This window comes from Chanos chanos, chromosome 3 (assembly GCF_902362185.1).
Source record: "Chanos chanos chromosome 3, fChaCha1.1, whole genome shotgun sequence".
NCBI classification, from domain to species: Eukaryota; Metazoa; Chordata; class Actinopteri; order Gonorynchiformes; family Chanidae; genus Chanos; species Chanos chanos.
In genome coordinates, this window is record NC_044497.1 from 12,480,887 (window position 1) to 12,501,049 (window position 20,163).

General features: G+C 40.7%; 2 protein-coding genes across 3 annotated transcripts in view; one reads left to right on the plus strand and one right to left on the minus strand.

The window, feature by feature from the left end:
* Positions 1 to 26: 26 nt before the first annotated feature.
* On the plus strand, positions 27 to 15,595 carry galnt11 (UDP-N-acetyl-alpha-D-galactosamine:polypeptide N-acetylgalactosaminyltransferase 11 (GalNAc-T11)). 2 transcript variants are annotated; one of them, XM_030768293.1, is made up of 12 exons: positions 27 to 100; positions 4,568 to 4,861; positions 5,955 to 6,078; positions 6,537 to 6,703; positions 7,129 to 7,254; positions 7,418 to 7,667; positions 8,307 to 8,424; positions 9,280 to 9,432; positions 11,725 to 11,943; positions 13,023 to 13,127; positions 14,087 to 14,224; positions 14,449 to 15,595. In XM_030768293.1, the coding sequence occupies exons 2-12, from the start codon at positions 4,606 to 4,608 to the stop codon at positions 14,578 to 14,580; spliced, it is 1,788 nt and encodes a 595-aa protein (XP_030624153.1). In that variant the 5' UTR covers positions 27 to 100; positions 4,568 to 4,605; the 3' UTR covers positions 14,581 to 15,595. The 2 variants fall into 2 exon arrangements, with proteins under 2 accessions (XP_030624153.1, XP_030624152.1); XM_030768292.1 differs by having other exon boundaries at positions 59 to 280.
* Positions 15,596 to 17,066: 1,471 nt separating this feature from the next.
* kmt2ca (lysine (K)-specific methyltransferase 2Ca) overlaps positions 17,067 to 20,163 on the minus strand; it is an 81,196-nt gene continuing 78,099 nt past the window's right edge. Inside the window, exons 54-60 of the mRNA XM_030769621.1 lie at positions 19,982 to 20,118; positions 19,328 to 19,470; positions 18,669 to 18,840; positions 18,443 to 18,559; positions 18,246 to 18,319; positions 17,967 to 18,075; positions 17,067 to 17,850 (exon numbers count right to left, since the gene is read on the minus strand). Coding sequence (XP_030625481.1) covers positions 17,758 to 17,850; positions 17,967 to 18,075; positions 18,246 to 18,319; positions 18,443 to 18,559; positions 18,669 to 18,840; positions 19,328 to 19,470; positions 19,982 to 20,118 — 845 coding nt within the window. The 3' untranslated portion in view covers positions 17,067 to 17,757. The remainder of the gene's footprint in view (positions 17,851 to 17,966; positions 18,076 to 18,245; positions 18,320 to 18,442; positions 18,560 to 18,668; positions 18,841 to 19,327; positions 19,471 to 19,981; positions 20,119 to 20,163) is intronic.

A 20,163-nucleotide genomic window follows, 5' to 3' on the forward strand; every position in this document is an offset into this window, starting at 1 on the left:
TTACTTGGCTGTTGCCCGTACAGTCCTTAACATATCTGCTCAAAGCGGCGAAAGGATTGATTCTGGATTAGTCCCTTGCCTTGTGTTTGTGCTCTCTGCGGTATGACTCGATTTGCTATGACATTAGTCACGCGGTTAAGCCATGATGTGGATTTTGAGGAAACTGTTGCAGTATAGTGAATGATAAGAAGTGTCTCCACACAGTTTATAAAATAGTAGCTGTGGCCTGGCTGTGCATTGTTGAACAAACGAATCAGTGAAACGTGATGTTCATCGCCAAGTAAGTGTATGCAAATATATACTGTAAGAAGTCGCAGAACAGATAAATGTTTACAAGTGACTTCACTCGCTACTAACCCATAGCTAGTTGTCAGTAACATGGTTGTTTGTGTAGCTTAACAGTATACTAAGTCATTCATGAGAGTGTTTCGGTTTTTTTTACAATTACTTTTTCAGGGATCACCACTTGTAGTAAAGTAATTTACGTCTGCGATAAATGTTACTTCGCGGCGTAATACAAGACACCGCTCCCAGTTTGCGTATTAATTAACCTGGGTGGTTTTGTGAAAGTTATTTATCGCCAGTGAGTCGAGTCGATGTGCTTTGCCGTGTAAATTGAAGCTATGCAGCTAGACGCATACGTAGATTACACCAAAGTAACCTAAACGGCAGGGAGCTGGCTATATTTCACTGCCCACTTGTATGCTTTTGAGCGTTGCTAGCTAACTTAACTAAAATCTCCTTCTGTGGCGAGGTAACAGTATTTTTGTGAAGCTGGAATTAGCAGACTCACTTTTGTCTAGAGTTACCTAGTTAGACTGTGTACTGTTTTAATGTCAACCAGCAATCCCAAGCAGTCACAAAGAAATCAGAGGCGTTTGTAGATTGCAGGGTTACCGGGGCGCTGCATTATCGTTAGCAGGGAATTTAGACTATACGGCTAAATAGCTTAGCTAGATTTAGCATAGTACCGAGCTAGCAAATACAAGCAGTTTTGCTTGCAGACCCAGGGCGTACATGTCGTAATGAGCGTTGAGGCAATGGACTCCTGAAATGCTGATATGAGCGTTTTAAATATAGCGCTATTTGGTTAGATTTCTGCATCCTATTACATCAACTGGACAGAGTTCTCGTGAAATACCAGTGAAACGGAGGATGAATTTTAGAGCTGTATTGTACAATAACTTTTTCGTGCTTCAGGCACTGAATAAACAAAAACACACTGTCTTTGCGATTGTGACGATTAGCGACTCATAGTTTAGGCTACTCTCCATACTGTATTCATGAAAAAGTAAAATGAAGTTTCAGATTAGTTATCGTTTTTGGCAAACAGCATGAAATTCTCTGGCGCCTCTGTCATATCCGAATAGCTACGTTTAGAGACGCGGCCCCTTCTTACCAGTCCTCACTTGTCTAAGTCTAACCAATGCTTTTTATTTGGGAAGATATCCTCGGGAAGTTCTCTTGTTTGTGATTACTGTTTATTTTGTGGTCTCCACACGCGCACTCATTTAATTGTTCTCCGCTTAAGGGGTCTGCACGTGCAAAGATAATTGAGTTGTGATGATTTAGCTTATTTAGTGTAAATATCTTTACGGACGTCAGTGTTAAAACCTCTGTTAAAAAGTGTTATTTTCACGTTGTTTATTTAAGAGAGCATGATGTGCCGGGCTGTGCGTTTGCTGTATTATGCATGTGATAATATTTTTGAGGGCAAGTCCATTGTGTTCAAAGATTACAATTGTAGGCTCCATTTACTATGTTGTCCATCGATCTGAATGGGGCCTCCAGAGCCTATGAGTACAGTGTGTGAAGAGTGTTGCATTTCATTTTGAAAACCTGTCACTTTTTCAATCAAGGACATCTGTTGGAAACAGAAAGGCTTTACCTCTTAAACAACTGTGGTGTCACTGAAAACTCTGACCATCTACTTCTATTTCTGTTTCACTGTCGGACAGAACCTTTAGTGTTGTGCTCAGCAAACTAAAGGGATGGTCCAGTTTATTGTAGTGTAAACCAGTTTCGTAATGTTTGTTATTTTCACAATGAACAAAACTATTACATTTATAAGGGTGACTGAAACTTTAGAGAGATGGGCCTCATTCTCATGCAAAGCTTCGGGTTAATTGTTGGTGCTGTAACCTTACCCTCAAATAAAAAGGTAGTAGTCTCTTATTAGTGGGATGGAAATTAAAATATACACTGTATACACGTACACTGTATCTGCTTTACTAAATAAGACTGATTTTATTTTTCTTGTGCACATCTTGTCTAGATAAGAAGTTTGTGTGATTGAAATGCCTTATTGCAGCTCTCGACCATCATGAAATGTTGATATGGCATTGAGTTTCCAGTCCGCTCTCATGTTGCTGAAGGCTCAAGTGCTATTGTTGTACTGGTAAACAGAGAGTGGAATAAGAGCCCGGTGTCTTCTTATATTGCTTTTAGGATAGAACAATAGACAGAAGAGTTTTACCTCATTGTTTACATGTCCTGTTGGGATGTGCTGTCTTTCACAAACTTAGTGAACATTCTCAAATACTTAATATTTGTTTAGTTCCTCTGAAATATTGGAGAGAAAAAAAAAAAAAAAAAAAAAAAAAAATATATATATATATATATATATATATATATATATATGTATGTATGTATGTATATGTATATGTGTGTGTGTGTGTGTGTGTATATGTATGTGTATGTATGTATATATATATATATATATATATATATATATATATATATGTATGTATGTATGTATGTATGTATGTGTATACCATTCACCCAAGCTACATTTTGGTGTTCTTACCTCACTCCCTCCATACATACACACAGACACACACACACACACATACATGTAAATACACATAAACACACTCTATATATATCTATATCTATATATATATAATGTGTGTGTGTGTGTGTGTGTGTATATATATATATATAATGTGTGTCTGTGTATGTGTGTGTATATATATATATATATATATATATATATATATATATACATGCATGTGTGTGTGTGTATATGTATATATTTATATGTGTGTGTGTCTGCGTCTGTGTGTATGTATGGAGGGAGTGAGGTAAGAACACCAAAATGTAGCTTAGGTGAATGGTGTCTGAACTTGCACTTCAGACCAATGGCAAAAATGTTGCAACTGAGTATAACTGATGAACCACAAGCTTTATACTCGTTTATACAGAGCTGTACAAAGGTTTTAAACAGAGCTCTTCCTGCACAGTAAAGCTCAAAAATCAACCTCCAGTGATGACGAAATGGCATGGGGGTTCTCAAGGGGAGGAAAAAAAAAAAAGATGGACATTGCAGTGTAATTAGCTGTGGTCCACTTCATCACATTGTACTTTTTCTGTGAATAATGACCTTGACCTTCATGAACTATGTTTCTGGAAAGCAGGTTGAGATTAACTTGTCAGAGGAGAGACTATTAGTCTGCATTTTTCTGAGCCAGGTCTGCGTGGGCATGTCAAACTTAGAAGAATTTAACACAAATATCCTGCCGGCTCTGATTTGTTTTTCTACACTTTAAACAGAGCAGTCAACTGTTTGCTTTCACAAAAATCTGTTCTCTTAATCTTGCTGTAATTTTGTCATGTTAATGGTTTACTAGTGACGGAAAGACCTTTGCACAAATCTCCCCCCTCCCCCCAAACACTACCCCCCAAAACAGAATGAAATCAGTAGGATATTCACATTTATAGGCGTTTCCAAACATTTCTCTTATCTATGTACACCTAGCCTACATGTTCATATATAGTGTTAACAAATTAATGCTCTGCATAGACTTAAACTGATTAGCGTCACAGTGGATCTTATTTTAGTGCTGTCCACAGTCCCCCCCCCCCCCCCCATCCCGGCTTCATAAGCCCCTGGAGATCTGGTTGCCCTCAGGATCACTGTAGTCCTGATTCACTGACTGGTGCGCGAAGAAGGATTTAGATCTTTGGTTTGTCCACTGACTTCTGCTCCCTCATGGATTACAGCAGGCTTATTCTCTCCTCATTTTACCATGTTGTTATTTCTACCGTTGACATTTCCCTGTTCCTTACTCATTTTAGTCATTTCTCCTGTGCATTTTTTCATTACCTATTCTGTTGAGCATTCCAGAGTTAAGTTAACACCATCCAGTTATTTATTCAGAACATCCCCACTACATGTGTTTTATTTTACTTTTCTGCAATCCTAATTTTATCCAGAGATCTCAGATAATCCCTCTTCTGTCTTTATGCAGTTTTACAGCTGCCAAGAGACTGAATTAAATTATGTGCAGTGTTGGTGAGTTATAAATAGAATAGCAGTTGTCAGAAAAAAGGAAGCTTTTAGCAGGACACAACAACATTCTTTTTCTTTTTTTTTCATTGCAGTTCAGCTGTACACACTGTTTAATTTGGCAGAAATAATGTTCTTGTTTAAAAAAAGTCATTTCTCATAGTTGGAACGGAGTCAGTCCAGAAAATTAGCAGACCCGTAAACTTAAGGATAAGAGACAGTTGATGTAGTGGAATCTTTGTATCTGAGGAGTCTAACGTTGAAACATCTGTGATACAGGGGCACGAGAATGGACCGCTAACGATGCTAGGGCTACAATGGGCAGCGTCACTCTGCGCTACTTCTGCTATGGCTGCCTCTTCACGTCCGTGACTTGGTCCGTTCTGCTCTTCCTTTACTTCAATCTCAGTGAAGAGAGCCGCTCTTTCTACAGGAATGTGCCCATCAAGGGGCTTCAGTCTCAGGGTTTCCAACATCGCTTCCAGCCCCGCTTCACCCGTGGCCCAGGGCCGCAGTACCGAGACGGCGGACAAAATCGCAAAGGACAAAAACCCGACCTTTCCCCAGAGATGGGTGAGTCAGCCTGTGACCCTGTCTGCAGTAATGCACTGATGCTAAGGAGGAAACAGCACATGTCTTCTTTCGATTTTTTCTTTGCACAATTATTAAATTAAATCTTCCATATGTTTTTTTTTTTTTTTTTTTTTACAGAATGTTTGAGTGTTTGAGGGTTTTTTTGTAGTGCAATAAAAATGTCACCTTGCGTCGTAAAAGTGAAACATTAAAATTCAAAACCACCTGTTTTAAGGTTGCAGTATGGAATGAATCTCACACACAGTTGCATTCAGTTAGAGAAGATTGCATTTGTGTCACAGAGCTAGCTCGTCGTTAGCGATAATTAGCTCTCTAAACCGGCCCAGCTGACGTCCACCCTGTATGGTTTCTTTTCAGCTTTTGACAGTTTGCCTCGCTTACAAGTCCATGAAGAAGTATGTAATGTCAGTTGGCTCCCATGGCTGCCCATTAAAATGGAAATGGAGCAATTTAAAATGATCACTGAAATGGATCCCATGGTTCCTTCATACATGTTTCTTTACATCTGGAGTTCAGAGTGAAAGAGCATGGATTTCATTTTGTAATGAATAAAATATCGTAATGGTAGGCAAGCGTGAGTTATTGTGGCTGCCCATAATGTAGACAGCAAAAGGCGGTAATGAAAAGGGTCTGTGATTACGAGAAAGCATTTGAAATCTGCCTTTTCTTTCTTTCTTTCTTTCTTTTTTTTTTTTAATTGGAGAAAGTTCTCCAGATGGCTTGCTATTGCTTTCTAAGGGTTCTAGCCTAATGGACACCACTGGTAGGACCAGTCAAAGCTTTAGCAGTGAACTCAGTAAGAGGGCTGGCTCAGTTACCATGACAACATCCCTACTACCCAAAGCATATTATGAAAGGAACTCTAATCGATTCAGCAGATAAACATACCAGTTGTTAAATTTTATTTATTTATTTATTTATTTTGCCCACTGTGTCCGTAGTTGCATGCGTGCGCGCGCACACACACACACACACACACACACACACTGAAACACAAAACAGTTTGGTCTCATTAAAAAAAGAGCTTAGCTCAAAGAGATGTAAATCCATTTGTTCTTTCAATGGTTTTCAGGTATGATTTTTAATGAGCATGATCAGGAGGTGCGAGATATGGGCTATCACAAACATGCCTTTAATGTGCTCATCAGCAACCGCCTGGGTTACCACAGGGACCTTCCCGACACCAGGAACGAAAAGTGAGTCTGTGTGTCTGTTGGAACAAAGAGCGTGTGTTCATTTGTGAGACTGACCTTGCCAAAATAATTATTTCCTTTCCAAAGAAAAAGAAAAAGAAAAAAAACCTTTTCAATGTCAGCTTTAGCAATGATAAATTGCAAAGACTTTTTGAATTTATTGATTCAGTTTAATTGTATTATTTGACAACCTAATGAACTGTAGTTGCAAGGGTAGCTACACAACAGAGCAGATCAGTCTCAGAAGTTGTTACTCGATTCAGTGAATTAAGTTCAGAGTGTAGGTGAAATGCTGCTGACACAGTTGACCTGTTTCCCCAAAGTGTTGGATCAGCCAGAATTTGGTTTTAAACGACTGAAGAACAAGCATTTTATGAGATCAAGGTGCATGTTAGCCCTCAGCTCAGGGCTGTGCTCTTTCGTCGGAAATCCTTTACAACCTGTTACTGTTTTACACCCAGGTGCAAAGAGAGGACATATCCTTTGGCCCTCCCCACAGCCAGCGTAGTCATCTGCTTCTTCAACGAGGCGTTCTCCGCTCTCCTGAGAACTGTTCACAGCGTTTTAGATCGCACACCTGCTTACCTCCTCCACGAGATCATATTGGTCGACGACAACAGTGACCTGAGTAAGGCCCCTTCCAGTTTGTAAACACATCCGACGTCATTTTCTGCTTGAGCTCTGTTATACTTGAGATACTCAGAGCCCCAGAAATGATTGAACACCGTTGTGGAATGTGTAATCTCCGTGTGTGTTATTGTGTGTGTGTGACCTACTTCGACTACAAGCACAGTCGATATTAAGCTGTTAAAGCTATTGAGAAAATTTGCATTGAAAGCCTCGTCGTGAAAGAGTTCGGCGAGTGAGCAGAGCTGGTTTATGAAACACAGAAGCAGAGCTGCAGAACGTTGTGCCGACAGGCACATATGAAAATTAAAGTTTAAAAAAAAAAAAAAAAAGCACTGTCAGATTAAATACTGTATCGACTAAAAGAATCTGAGGTCTGTGTTTAACTAAGCCAATGTGTTTCTTTCTTACTGTCATTGCTGACAGCTGACTTGAAGGAGGACCTGGACACATACTTGCAGAACAACCTCCGGGGAAAGGTTAAGCTAGTCCGCAACGAGAAGAGAGAGGGCCTTATCAGAGGAAGAATGATAGGAGCCTCTCATGCTACAGGCAGGTTTTGTTTTTTGTTGTTGTTGGTTTTTTTTTTTTTTTTACCATCTATCCCTGTTGAACTGAATCAGTTATAACTGGTTGAGGCATTAATCCTCGTTCATTGACTGTTCTTGCTTACTTTCTGGAGTAAACGAGTTCCCCCTCTTTGTTTGTGTCGTAGGTGAGGTACTCGTGTTCCTGGACAGTCACTGTGAAGTAAATGAGGAGTGGCTTCAGCCTTTGCTGACGCCCATTAAAAAGAACAGACGCACAGTGGTTTGTCCGGTCATCGACATCATCAGCGCAGACACTCTGGTGTACAGTCCCTCTCCCATTGTCCGCGGGGGCTTCAACTGGGGCCTGCACTTCAAATGGGATCCTGTGCCCATGTCAGAGCTGAACAGCCCAGACGGCGCCGTGGCTCCCATAAGGTACACCACAGTACAGACTCCCACTGGCCGCAGGATCAATCCTGCCTATGTCTTTTAATCTCCTGCATCAATGAGTCCTGAGTGCATGTGTGCCCGATTTCCAAGCTCTTTAGCACAGCGTAGTAGAGCGGCTTTTTTTTTTTTTTTTAAACTGTAATGTGGCCCCTAGAATTGTGGCTGCCCAGCCAGTTATGGATGTGCAGATAAAAGCCATTGAATGGTCCTAGTGGCAATCTGACTTCAGGGCCTGGTGTGTGCGGTGCTAAATCGATCGTACGAGATGGGATGCTTAAAATCCATTAGCTTGGCAAGGGCTAATGTAGACTGCAGCTGCTGCCCTCCAGAGCTCAACACACACACACACACACACATTTTCTCTCTCTCTTTCTCTTTCTCTTCCCCCCTCTTTTTCTCACTCATTCTGTTCGCCCTCTCTCAATCTCACTAACGTTAAAGTTTGAGATAGACTCTGCTAAAGTAGCCACGAAGTTGGTGTTCCCAGAACAACTTCCTGTCCTTTCTGGCAATGTGAGACCTTGGAGAGCCTTCCAATATACTTTACAAATAGCCTTCTTCATTTATTTCACATAGCTTTCTGTTAGGCTATGGGGCTAACTTAGTGTGTATTCTCTCCTTCAGGTCTCCTACCATGGCCGGAGGCTTGTTTGCTATGGACAGAAGCTACTTTAACGAGCTGGGGCAGTATGACAGTGGCATGGACATCTGGGGCGGAGAGAACTTGGAAATCTCATTCAGGGTAAAGGACAAACACACACTCATGTATATCCAGAGGGCATTGCTCCACGGAAAGTCAACCAGTCTGCCTAGGCAAACTTTCTCATTTTGGCTTGTTTGACTATCTCTTTTCCCCCTCTTTAGAAATCCAGTTGGCTTTTTAGAGTGAAGTCTAATAAACGTCATAACATACTCTAGAGCCAAAGCTAAGCATTCTCTCCATGATTGATTTCAGCCCTGTGGAATTCCTACAGGGCCTTGTTTACTTGGCCGCTAGATTAAGTTTGACGCAACCATTCCTTTAAACAGCCAATTAGATTTACCACTAGAGAATTCTGCTTAATTTCTTTTCCAATTGTGCAGAATATTTTTGGTTTAGCTTTCCTATAGCGTTTGGTACAACTCGCCATTACTTGTAAAGTCGCTTTCTGGCTAAACATCTCTCTGTAGTTTTAATAGATAGACTTGAATGACCCCAAGACTTTACCGACAGATCGACTTATCTTGTGTATCTGTTTCAAAGCACTGATGGCGTTCATATGCGGTGGTTGAATGATAAAAGATCAAAGAACAAAGAGCCTCTGAGCCAGCAGTAGAATAATGATGTGAATGAGTGATTAAAGTGAAATAAGACACATTAGTTTGGAAATGACTGTAATAGGCCTTCAGGGCTGAGTCCTGCTCACTGACCTGTGTGGTTGACCTCAGCTGTAAACAGAATTGCTGTCGAGAAGTGAAGAGTAGAGCAAATGCGTGTGTGTGTGTGTGTTAGTGTGTGTGTGTGTATTTACAAATACTCATAGGCGCAGCCGGTGCCAGAATAACAAGAGGCTCTGCTTCCTCTCTCTCTCTCTCTCTCTCTCTCTCTCTCTCTCAGATTTGGATGTGTGGAGGCCAGCTGTTGATCATTCCCTGCTCACGGGTGGGACATATTTTCCGAAAAAGACGACCCTATGGTTCACCAGGAGGCCAGGACACAATGGCCCATAATTCCCTGCGACTGGCCCATGTCTGGATGGATGACTATAAGGTAACGAGACCCTTCTCTGGACTTTGGCACAATGTGTTTTTTAAAATGTTAAACTGTAGACAAGGGAAAAAGAGACACAGAATCCAAGTCACTTTAATCCTTCATCTGCTCACCTCTTCATCTGATCATCTGTTCATCGACTGATGTCAGTAGGTGGTCTTTATTTTGTGTTAAGTCCTTTCCTATCAAAGTGAATCTGATTATACAACAAATCGCATGATGATCAGTAATGAAGCAAACACTGACATCGATCTTTTGCTGAGAGGAAATTATCTCTGCTTATTTTGAGTGAGAAAAAAAAATGGTTTAAACAATTACAACCTCAGTTACACATTGATAAAGAGCATGTTCTGTCGAAAAAGCCTGATTGTCAGCATGTAATTGCTGGCTTTACACCTTCCTGCAAGCATTAGCCAGGCATGACTCATTAGAGTAGTGTCTGTGAAGACTTCATATATTAAAGTCAAAACATGACTGTAAAGCCGCTTCAGTACATTATCCTCTCAACGTGTTAAAGACTACCAGGAAGAAAGGAGACTTCCGCAGCGGATGCTTTTAAATTCCGCATCAGTTGCGCCCCATAGCCTACGTACGGAAGCCGAGTCTATGACTCAAAGAGCTGTTCACCGCTGGTGCTGAAATAACAGCCTTGTGTCCATTCAGTTTTATAGCTGACCATCAATACACAGCAGTCTCCATCATCTCCTAAGGGCAGGCTCTCTAATCACATATGGTGCCTTTATGCGGAACCTTCACTCCCTGTGTCTGTTGATTATGTGGGGGTCAGTCTATAAATCAATCATATAGTTAGTTATTGTTCTGTTTTGACATGTATAGAGGTTGTTCCGTTGCTGCAAGCAATCCATCAGAGTCAGTGCGCCAAGCATGCGGTTCAGAGAGTTTGTTTAGAATCTGGATGTATGGTTTGAGTTCTGTTTGTAATTACACTGTTGCTTACATCTCCCAGAACTACAAAGCCCTCCAGTGACTGGCCTCCAGACTTTGAAATGATTGACCCAAATTTGATGGAAAAACTAATTGTAAATGTTGAAGAACTGCTCAGATGGTCATCTCTTGAGATTCCAATCAGCTAACGTAGACATTTTCTTTCTTTTTCTTTTTTTTTTTTCTTTTATTTTATTTTTGTACATGCTGAGATTTTTTTTTTTTGGTTTGTTTTCACCATCTCTTTCATTTCTACCACTGATTATTCATAAGGAATATAAATAGCATTGTACTTGTTATGTCTGTTGGCCTCTACAGGGTTTTTTGTGTGTGTGTGTGTGTGTGTGTGTGTTGAGTTGCAAAATGAGCAGTGCGGGACTGCACTCTGTCTGCCCTCCTCTGAAATATTTACTCAGTCCTGTCGGCAGAGCCAGCGCAGTTCAGGCAGATACAGAACCTGACATGCATGGACTGAAGAGTTGCTGACATCTCTGTTCCACCCCCACAGGCTTTAACTGGGCCTCGCTGATAACGCTGGAGTTGTTACAACAAATACTCGTACGCATAATCTCACGCTTTCATTTGAACTAGGCTCGACAAAGTCAAAACAGGAGGGGAACAACGATTTCAAAATCAGAACTTGAGTTTGATTAAAGAGAAGGGACAGAGAGCTGCAAAGTGATTGGGGTGGACTGTTTTTCAGTTCTCCATCAACACTCCAATCAGAGGTGAGGGCAAGAGTTCTGTTTCCCTGGCAACGGCTGGCCAGCATGGCCTATTCAGACTGAGTCTGTGTATCAGGAGCTGGTAAAACTCTCCTCTCTTATGTTACACCCACACAGGAATGTGAAATGCTTTTATAACTATATTTTTTTCTCGCCGTTTATGGATGCAGTCGTAACTCATAGCTGCCGTTCTATAACATTTGCCGGCGATGAAGTGCTCTGATTAATGTTTAAAACATGAGGTAGGCTATAATGTTTTCCACAGCCAGTGGTAATTTCAAATTGTTCCATTGAGACTCATTCATAAAACTTTACCACCACAATGAATTACCAGCTGCTCTTAAACCAAGCAAAAAGATAAATATATTCTCCAGTGTATATGATCTAAAAAGGTATCATGTACTCATTTAGCTTTTCTTCACGTATTGGATGCATGTCTCTGTCAAGTCTTGTTGCTCTCTATTTGCTAATATAGTTTGAAAATTTATTGCCTCAGTGTCGTTTTTATGATATTCCTTTGTTTTAAGACCGTGGATATGAGTCTATATAATTGCTATGATTGGTCGTAAGAATGCTCCACTGAGCGCAGCCTCTGCGCTGTGTCTGTCTGTGTGACCGTCAGGAGCAGTACTTTGCCCTGCGTCCTGAGCTGAGGAATCGGGAGTTTGGGGACATCGGCGAGCGCGTGGCCCTGCGCCAGCGTCTGCAGTGTCGTTCCTTTAAGTGGTACCTGGACAACATCTACCCCGAGATGCAAGTGTCCTCTCCCAACAACAAACCTCAACAACCTGTGTTTGTCAACAAAGGACTGAGGAGGCCCAGAGTACTGCAGCGAGGCAGGGTAAGAACCTTACAGTCCCCCGCCCCACCCCCACCCTCCTCCACCACCATCCACCACCCTCTATCAGCTACTCATGACAGAAACTGTCAGTCAGTCAAAGGTTACATCAGCCTCGGTGATCAGAGTGTTTACTCAGAAACTCCAAAGCGTCAGTTCAAGTTCAGAGGGGAAAAAAGGGGGAAATTCATTTTCCAAGCACTAATTCAGACTGCAAATAGACCCACGATAAACATACAGCTTGTTTATCCTGGTTCTGTTTGAGTAGTAAGTAGAGAGAGAGAGAGAAAGAAATCCCTCTTTATAAACAGCAGGGGGCAGTGTGGTAAAGCTGTGATGTGCTGTGTCGTTTGAGTGGTGTTTGTCACAGATAGTAGACTATATACAGTGGGTATAAACAGACATAATGTTGGGATCATCTGCCCAGGTGAAAATACTACCAGTATCATTACATTATAGTTCTCTAGTATGATTTTGAAAATAGAATGCACCTGTTCCATATGTTACTATATATTGTCGGTGAAAATATTGTACTGACACATCAGAATAAAATAATGGAAAACTTGAGTGTACAGACATGGAAGTGCTGCTGATTTCCTAACAAAGTTTAGTAGATCTCCAAATTACATTTTATCTCAGAAGTGTAATTTTGTGAAGTGAAACCTGCCTCACACAGCAATTTTCTACTTTAGATAAATTACGTGCAGTAAAATCAGTTAACTCTATTCACTGATATGTACATCCGGTTCTTGATGGTAGACAGCCTGGTGGTCTCTTTTAGGAGAAATTCTAGAAAATTTCATTTGAACTGCAGCCACAGTCCCATCTGATAAAGAACATGGCTCTCTCCCCAGAACCGAGATGGCTTTACCATGCTGCGTTTCAGCATTATCCAGTGCCTGTCCCAAGACCCTGTATCACGCTGCTTTTCTATTAGTGTTGTGTATTCAGACGTAATTGTCTAATAAGGAAATCCTTAGATGCCTGTTAGTGGGTTGATAGACCCTGTGTGATGGGATAAGCGAAAACTGTCTATGGTGCTGTCTCAGATCTAGCCCTGCTCTCTCCGCTTTCTCTCACAGCTGCGTAACCTGCTGGCTGACAAGTGTCTGGTGGCGCAGGGGCGTCCCAGCCAGAAGGGCGGTGCTGTGGTCGTGAGAGACTGTGATTCCCGGGATCCCGAACAGGTATGCGCTCGGAAAACCATCGCTGTCGGCGCATGATAACATCATTATGCCAAAACGGCATCTAAGATAGAAAGCCTGTCTGGTTTCTCTATTGCTTTTTTTTTTTTTTTTTTTTTTTTTTTTGTGGTCAGGATTTAAGTGGTCAGATTGTCTCTTTCAGGCCTTATTTATTAGCATGATAGACATTGTCTCTGTTCTATGTACTGGAAGACCAGTTCCATGTTTGAAAAGGTGCAGGGTGAGTCACTCAGGGTGTAGTTGCGATAAGGCAAGAATTACTGCAGTCCTGATGTGACGCTTTTTTTTTTTTTTTTTTTGGTTTATTTTCACACATCAGAGTAGCCTTGTGAGTCTGTGTGTATCAACTGTGAACAGTGATTATATACACTCGCTGGCCACTTTATTAGAAACACCAACCTTGGTGCTCAGTAAGAGACCGTTTGTTGCCATACACGATTATGGTTAGCCGTCCCCTAGCCCTTCGTCCGCGGTCAGTCTGTGACCACAGGACCGCTGCTGGTTGGATATTTTTGGGGTAGAGAACACTCTAAAACCAGCAGTGACAGTGATGTGTGTAGAAACCCCAACAACACCGCTGAACCTGATACACTCATATCAGCGTGAAACACACCGCCATGTCACATGTCAGTGTCACTGCTGTGTTGAGAATGGTCTGCCACCCAAACAATACCTGGACAGCAGTGGTGGGAAAGTGACTATTGATCAGCAGGGTTTACAGTGGCCAACAAATTGTGCTTAGCAATAAATGGGCTCCAGTCTGTAACTGGACACCTGTATAGTGAGCCTGTGAGGTAGATACTCTTAACTGGCCACTTTATGAGGTGTATGTGTTTGTTGACGGTGAGTGTATATAATATGTGCTGTTGTCTCTGGGATGTGTTATGCTCTGTGCTGTGTTGCCTGTGTTTAACTGTGTTCCTGGCTCACTCTCTGTGCAGGAGTGGACCTACGATGAGGAACATGAGCTCATCCTGGCAGGCCTGCTGTGTTTGGACATGTCCGAGATCCGCTCGTCAGACCCGCCCCGTCTCATGAAGTGCCACGGCTCAGGGGGTTCGCAGCAGTGGACTCTTGGGGTAAGCCTTTCTGTGTGCACAGATGTTGGTACACATCCCCCACCCCTCACCCCCCCATGTTGACGGTTCTATAGCTAGAAAGCATTCCGCATGTCCCCTGACAAGTAATTATCTTTTTCAGAATGTACATATAAAGAGGTGAATTCTCCAACACTACCCGCCCCCCCCCTCCCCCGCACCGAGTATGTCATGTTCTCACTCTCGCTCTCTCTCTACTATTTCAGAAAAGCAACCGTCTGTACCAAGTGTCTGTGGGTCAGTGCTTAGCTGTGGTAGACCCATTCAGCCACAAGGGATATGTTGCCATGGCAATATGCGACGGCTCCCCATCCCAACAGTGGCAGTTGGAGGGATGATGTGACTTGGCGCAGAGGCAGGGGTTTAAACAGACACTCTCCCCTTCAGGTTGGGTAGGGGACTACATGCTGCAGTGCCAGCCAATAGGCAACTCAACTGAGTAAGGACACTGGACCAACACACACACACACACACACTGATCCTAGGATCTTCAGCAGGAAAAGACATTATTGTGCTTTTTTTTTTTCCCCTCAGTTCAACTGCTTTGAGAAGAGGACAAGCATTTCAGCCAAAAGCTGTTCTGTTACTCCTGACATGACATTTTTATGGTCACATAAGTTTTCCTTAAAACACATTCATTTTTAGAAAATATTTTTAAATTGTGTAATGCAAGTATTGTTAATTTATAATCATTTTAATTTTGCTCATTTGAATTTTAAACAATTTGCACAGCAATCTTGCTAAGATCGTTCTGAGGAACTCTTTTCTAAATGTAAAAAACTGAGATGCGTTTACTGAAGTATGTACTGCCAGTATTAGATGATCAGTTTTAGATCGTAAATGTACAATTTGGTATCTGCTACAATACTGATCTGTGATATTTCTTTTCAACCATGCTTGTATTTACCACGTGAGGAGATTTTGGAGTGAAAATCATGTCTTCGATTAATAGCAAACCAGAAGATTTAGAACCATACATTGTGAATTACCTATAAACCTTTATCGTAATCAACACCACACCGTTCTGTAGTAGGTCATGCAACCTCTGATCTGTACTGATGTGACAAAGTAAAAGAATTTGTATTGTTTAATCAGTTTAAAGAAAATCTGGGGCTAATGGCAACTCTAAATTACAGCAATGTCTGAGTCCAAGCTCAATGCTGAAGATCCACCTGCCAAGTCTTACACTAATGTGCATTTATAGAACATAAGGATTGAAGGAGAAAGCTAAAGCTTTATAAAAAAAAAATGTACTCAAAGTTAAAGAAAATGAATCTATGTTCAGTATGAATGTAACCGGTTTTATGCAGTTTCCTGTTCTGATGTATTTTTTTTTTTCCCTTGTAAATGATGGTACCAAATAAACATGTTTTAATTAAGCAAACCAGAACCTGTGCTTCATTTGTATAACAAATGGAAAACTGACAGAAATTCTCAGGCAGCCACTATGTAACCAGTCCCACATTATGAATTTTTAAGCATTAATTATTACATACCACTTACTGAACCTTGTGGCTCCACTCAAAACTGACATTTTGCTGGTATTTAAATATACCGGGGGCTGGTACTGAAGATCACCAAGAGATTTCTCCCCCCCCCCCCCCCAAAAAAAACCAAACAACCAGCCTTAAGATGTAAAATATTTATTTTTTGTAAATGTTCCTAAATCTGATTCCACAAACTCCAAAACCCATCACACTCTGTTTACTTCAAAAAGGCTTCATTTTTAACATTGGATACTACTATACAGGACAAAGAAAAGAGACCAATACTGTTAAGATGTCGGAATATTGTACAATAAGGAAAAATATCCAAGAAACAAATTTCATTACAACCAGTCATTGAGAAAGTATGTACAATTGATTTCGTCTGAAAGTTTAAAAAATACATCATGCCATGTATGTTACAAGCTCAGGACTGAATATACCACCAACTGTAGTCCACTGCGCACCCTTGAAAACTTCATCTCAAACTGGTCAGCCAAGTGCTACTACCAAGGTTTGATTTCTTTATTGAGCCAAGTCCAAAACATATCATGATTTTTCAACTAGTCAACACTAAACAGCATTTTTCTTTTTAAAATAATGTAAACAAAAAGCATATTTTACATTTCTGTCAAAGCATTGAGATTTGTGTGAATGTGAAAGGCATTTTTTTTTTTTTAATTCAAAATCTTCAAATACATGTCTCTTCCTCTGAATGACCCCACACTTGAAAGGAACAACTACTCGTGCTGGCTACTGTTAAAGATGTCAGATTCTGCCTGGGTAGATTCAAAATTAAATTCACAGCGCATTCTAAAACATAACTCAAACTTTGATTAACAGAGTTAGGACATCACAATCATCTCAGCATGATTGGTGCTTTCTTTGATTACAGAAATAGATAAAAAAAAAAAGGTGAAAGAAAAGATTAAAGAAACAGAAATTTCTTCAAGTGGTCAGAGAATTTTAGACAATATTGGTTCTACATTCTAAATACAACAAAAATACTCTGAATTCTTTTTTACACATTCTGTACAACTTTATACAACACATAAACTCTCAAAATGATATTTTGACATCCTTCTTAAATACTTTTTTTTTCCCCCATTGAAAAACAAACAATTCACCCAAACAGCTATGATGAAGTTAAGGTAGCATTTGGTCGAGTATCTCTAGATTTCTGTTTTAAACGGATATTTACACACTGTATAAAGTAACACGTTCTGTTCAATCTGCAGCTTTCCGCAGCACCTCAACTCCTCTTTTTTTCCACATTTTAAAAAATAGCTTCAATTGATAATAAATACAAAAGCTGTCTCTTATTTTACAGAAATCAAAAACAACTGAAAAAAAAAAAAAATAAACTGACTCATGGAATCAAGTATTTTTACTGTATCTTTTTTTTTGTTTGTTTTAGTGCAAGTTAATATTCCCTTAGCTTTATCCCTAAGGAAGTCTTCTCAGTACATTCCTTGTTCAGTGGTGTCTACATTTCTGTAACTATATATGTATATATTTGTATATATTTCTTTTTATCCAGAGGTCCTGCCTCTTGTTTACTAAATAAGGCTGTGTCCAGCACTTTACTGTCCGGGTCAGCTGGTGAGTTCAACCCCTCCCCTACCCCCAATGTCCCGATTCCCCCACTCTCACTGCATATGCAAAAGATATTCACACTCTACTTTCACGTTTGAGAAAGACCCTTCCATTTTTTTCTGTTACGCAGACCCAAGACACAGGCCATTCATGAGTCAAAGTGTTCACCCTAGCCTCAATCGCCACCCCCATTCCATTTACAGAATTGTCTTTGTGCCTTTTTTTAAAAAAATGATGTTTATAATCACCTTGGAGCAGGTCACCTCACCCCTGACTCTTCTTACAGTTTTACAGTCTGTCTCTTGCCCTGATAAGGATTGTGATTTGTAGTAATAAAACACTTGTTGTTAAGAAACGGGCCTTGAAAAAAGATAACAAGGAATGCATATGTGTGGTGTTGTCCTTTTCTTAATGTGCCCCGAATCTCTCCCTGTTTTAATTCATCCATTTCCGGCAGTTTACTGCACCACAGTGACAAGGAATCTTATGCTGGTCATCTTCAAGGTCAAACTTGTAGTCATAACACAACTGGAAAAACAACAACAACAACAACAAAAAATCAGTTTGATTACAAGACATCAAACGTGGACTACATGTGTAGCGCAGTGTTTTCAGTTAAAGTCAGAGAAAAGATCTAGTCCTACCTCCTCCCCCCGCTGAATGCGACGGTTGGAAGTGATGATGATTTTGTGGCCTCTCTCAAAAGTCACAACCTCAGCTATGCAGTTGGGTGCACAGGAGTGGTTAATGTACCTGTGGGAATTAAACAGGACATATTAAGCTCATGACACGACCATCCTCAAGGATTCCTTCATATTCACAAAGGTCATAAACATTTTCAAATAATACAGTATGGCTAATATACCATGGCCACTGTAAAAGTCATATTTTAAACACTGATTGCTAATAGTTAGTTGTTCAACCTTGCTGGTCCTCCTGTGATAGTTGCGTCAATGACATGCTCACTGTCAATTCGGAACATGTAGACACCGCGGTTCTGAAAGATTAAAAGTTTTGTTAGTTCATAAAAAGTAATACATTCAGCATCATGCACTAGACACTGTTTTATGGGATAAAGTAGCTGATGGGAAGCATACAAGAATCTGAGCATGAAACATACCTGAGATTCATACATCTTCTCCTTCCTGTTGGCAACTTCATTGCGAATGATGGTACCGATGTACTCAATTACCATGGTGTATTTCTCAATGTCCCTTGCAGCGTACAGTCCCAAACCCTTCCAAGGAGAAAGAAAAAAGCATAATGTCAACTAAGTATAGATGAATATTACTGAAATACATATAATTCTGACTCATTTCCCCATTGATTCTAGTGTTGGTGCAGACCTGTATGCGAGAACGGGCCAAGTAGACGTTGGACTTCCACTCTGCCTTCATGCGGCGGTACTGGGAGGACTTAGAATGGACAAACTGCTTGCTGTATGGGGCTCCAAGCTCAGCAGGGTTACTGTTGCTCTGGAAGGACTTGGAAGAGCTGCTGCTGGTCAGGGTGTGAGGCCTGCAGAATGAAGAGGAGCCAGAACACACAACACACCCTGAAGCATTCCAATACTGGTCTAGGCCTTGGCCTAAGAAACATTAAAAAGATTCAACGTGACGTGGAATCGGAGAGTTCTGCCCACAGGAGTCAAGAAAAGATTTGGCAGAGGAGGAAGGAAGCTGAACAGAGTTGACAATGCAGAGGTAGAAGGAGCATAGGCTGGGAAGCTGAGCATTAGAGGCTTAATGTCATTCACACACTGGAGTGTCTCATAAAACTCCAAGGCAATGGCAAATTGGACACAGTGACTAAAGACAAGGTCATGATCCAAAACCATGGATGAGTAACAATGAACAGAGAAATGACAACGGAGCACAACCGGTTGGGAAGCTAATGCAGAAACAGAAAGCAGTGAACACCATCAGGAAAAAGAGGACATTCACAGGATGAAGGAGGTCGAACATAAACGTGGAGAAATAAAAAAGTTTAAAATCATACAAAATACCTTAACACAAACCTCTTGACATGTGTGCATGCCTTAGGTTCAGAGCGGGCACAGCCAGAAGGGTTGATAGCCAGAGGAAGCTCCATGAGAGGGTTGCGACCATAACGGAATGTGTATCGCTCACACGCCTCCACTCCTGGGAGCTGAGGTACAACAGCAATTTCAACACCATTACAAATTTAAAATTAAAGAGCACAGCCCTGAACAAAATACATTATTTTCCACAACATGGCAACTATGAATGAGAGAGAAGATGGTAGGTTATTACTTTTCTCGACAAAACTTGATTCAGCCAATTGTCCCTTGACTTAAGAGTAAATTCATACAACTTTAGGCTTTCATGCCAATTAGGCTCTTCCAGAATAACATGGCATTATGTTACATTTCATTTCAAAGAACGAAACCCTTCACAAAAAGGAAACATTACATTGTTGAAATAAAATGGTGCTGTGATATATATATATATATATATATATATATATCTATATATATGAAAATACAAAATTATTGAAATAAAAAAACATAATCTCAGAATTATATGGCAAGAAACTCTACAGATACTCCCTCAATCTTGACTTCAGTATTTTTTCAGCAACCACAGTACAATCACAGATTACCAAATCGAGCTGCTTCTTTTTTTTCTTTTTTTTTTACCGATTCCACAATCCTGGTGACTGCTGACACTGTTAGTCCAAACAAGTCCTCTCCTTTCAGGTAGACAGGGAAGAGTTTAAGCGTTCCGGTCTCGCTTCGTCTCTGTGCCACTGGCTCCAACACCTTATCCCACACTCCTGCACAGCATAGCAGGAAAAGCTTTAAAAATCTGATTTGTTTCC

Bases quoted from the DNA above. Each gene is read 5' to 3' on its own strand.
- galnt11 (XM_030768293.1), top strand. From the start codon at position 4,606: ATGGGCAGCGTCACTCTGCGCTACTTCTGCTATGGCTGCCTCTTCACG. The intron at 6,704-7,128 runs GTAAGGCCCCTT...CATTGCTGACAG, and splicing joins CGACGACAACAGTGACCTGA to CTGACTTGAAGGAGGACCTG. The intron at 7,255-7,417 runs GCAGGTTTTGTT...TTTGTGTCGTAG, and splicing joins AGGAGCCTCTCATGCTACAG to GTGAGGTACTCGTGTTCCTG.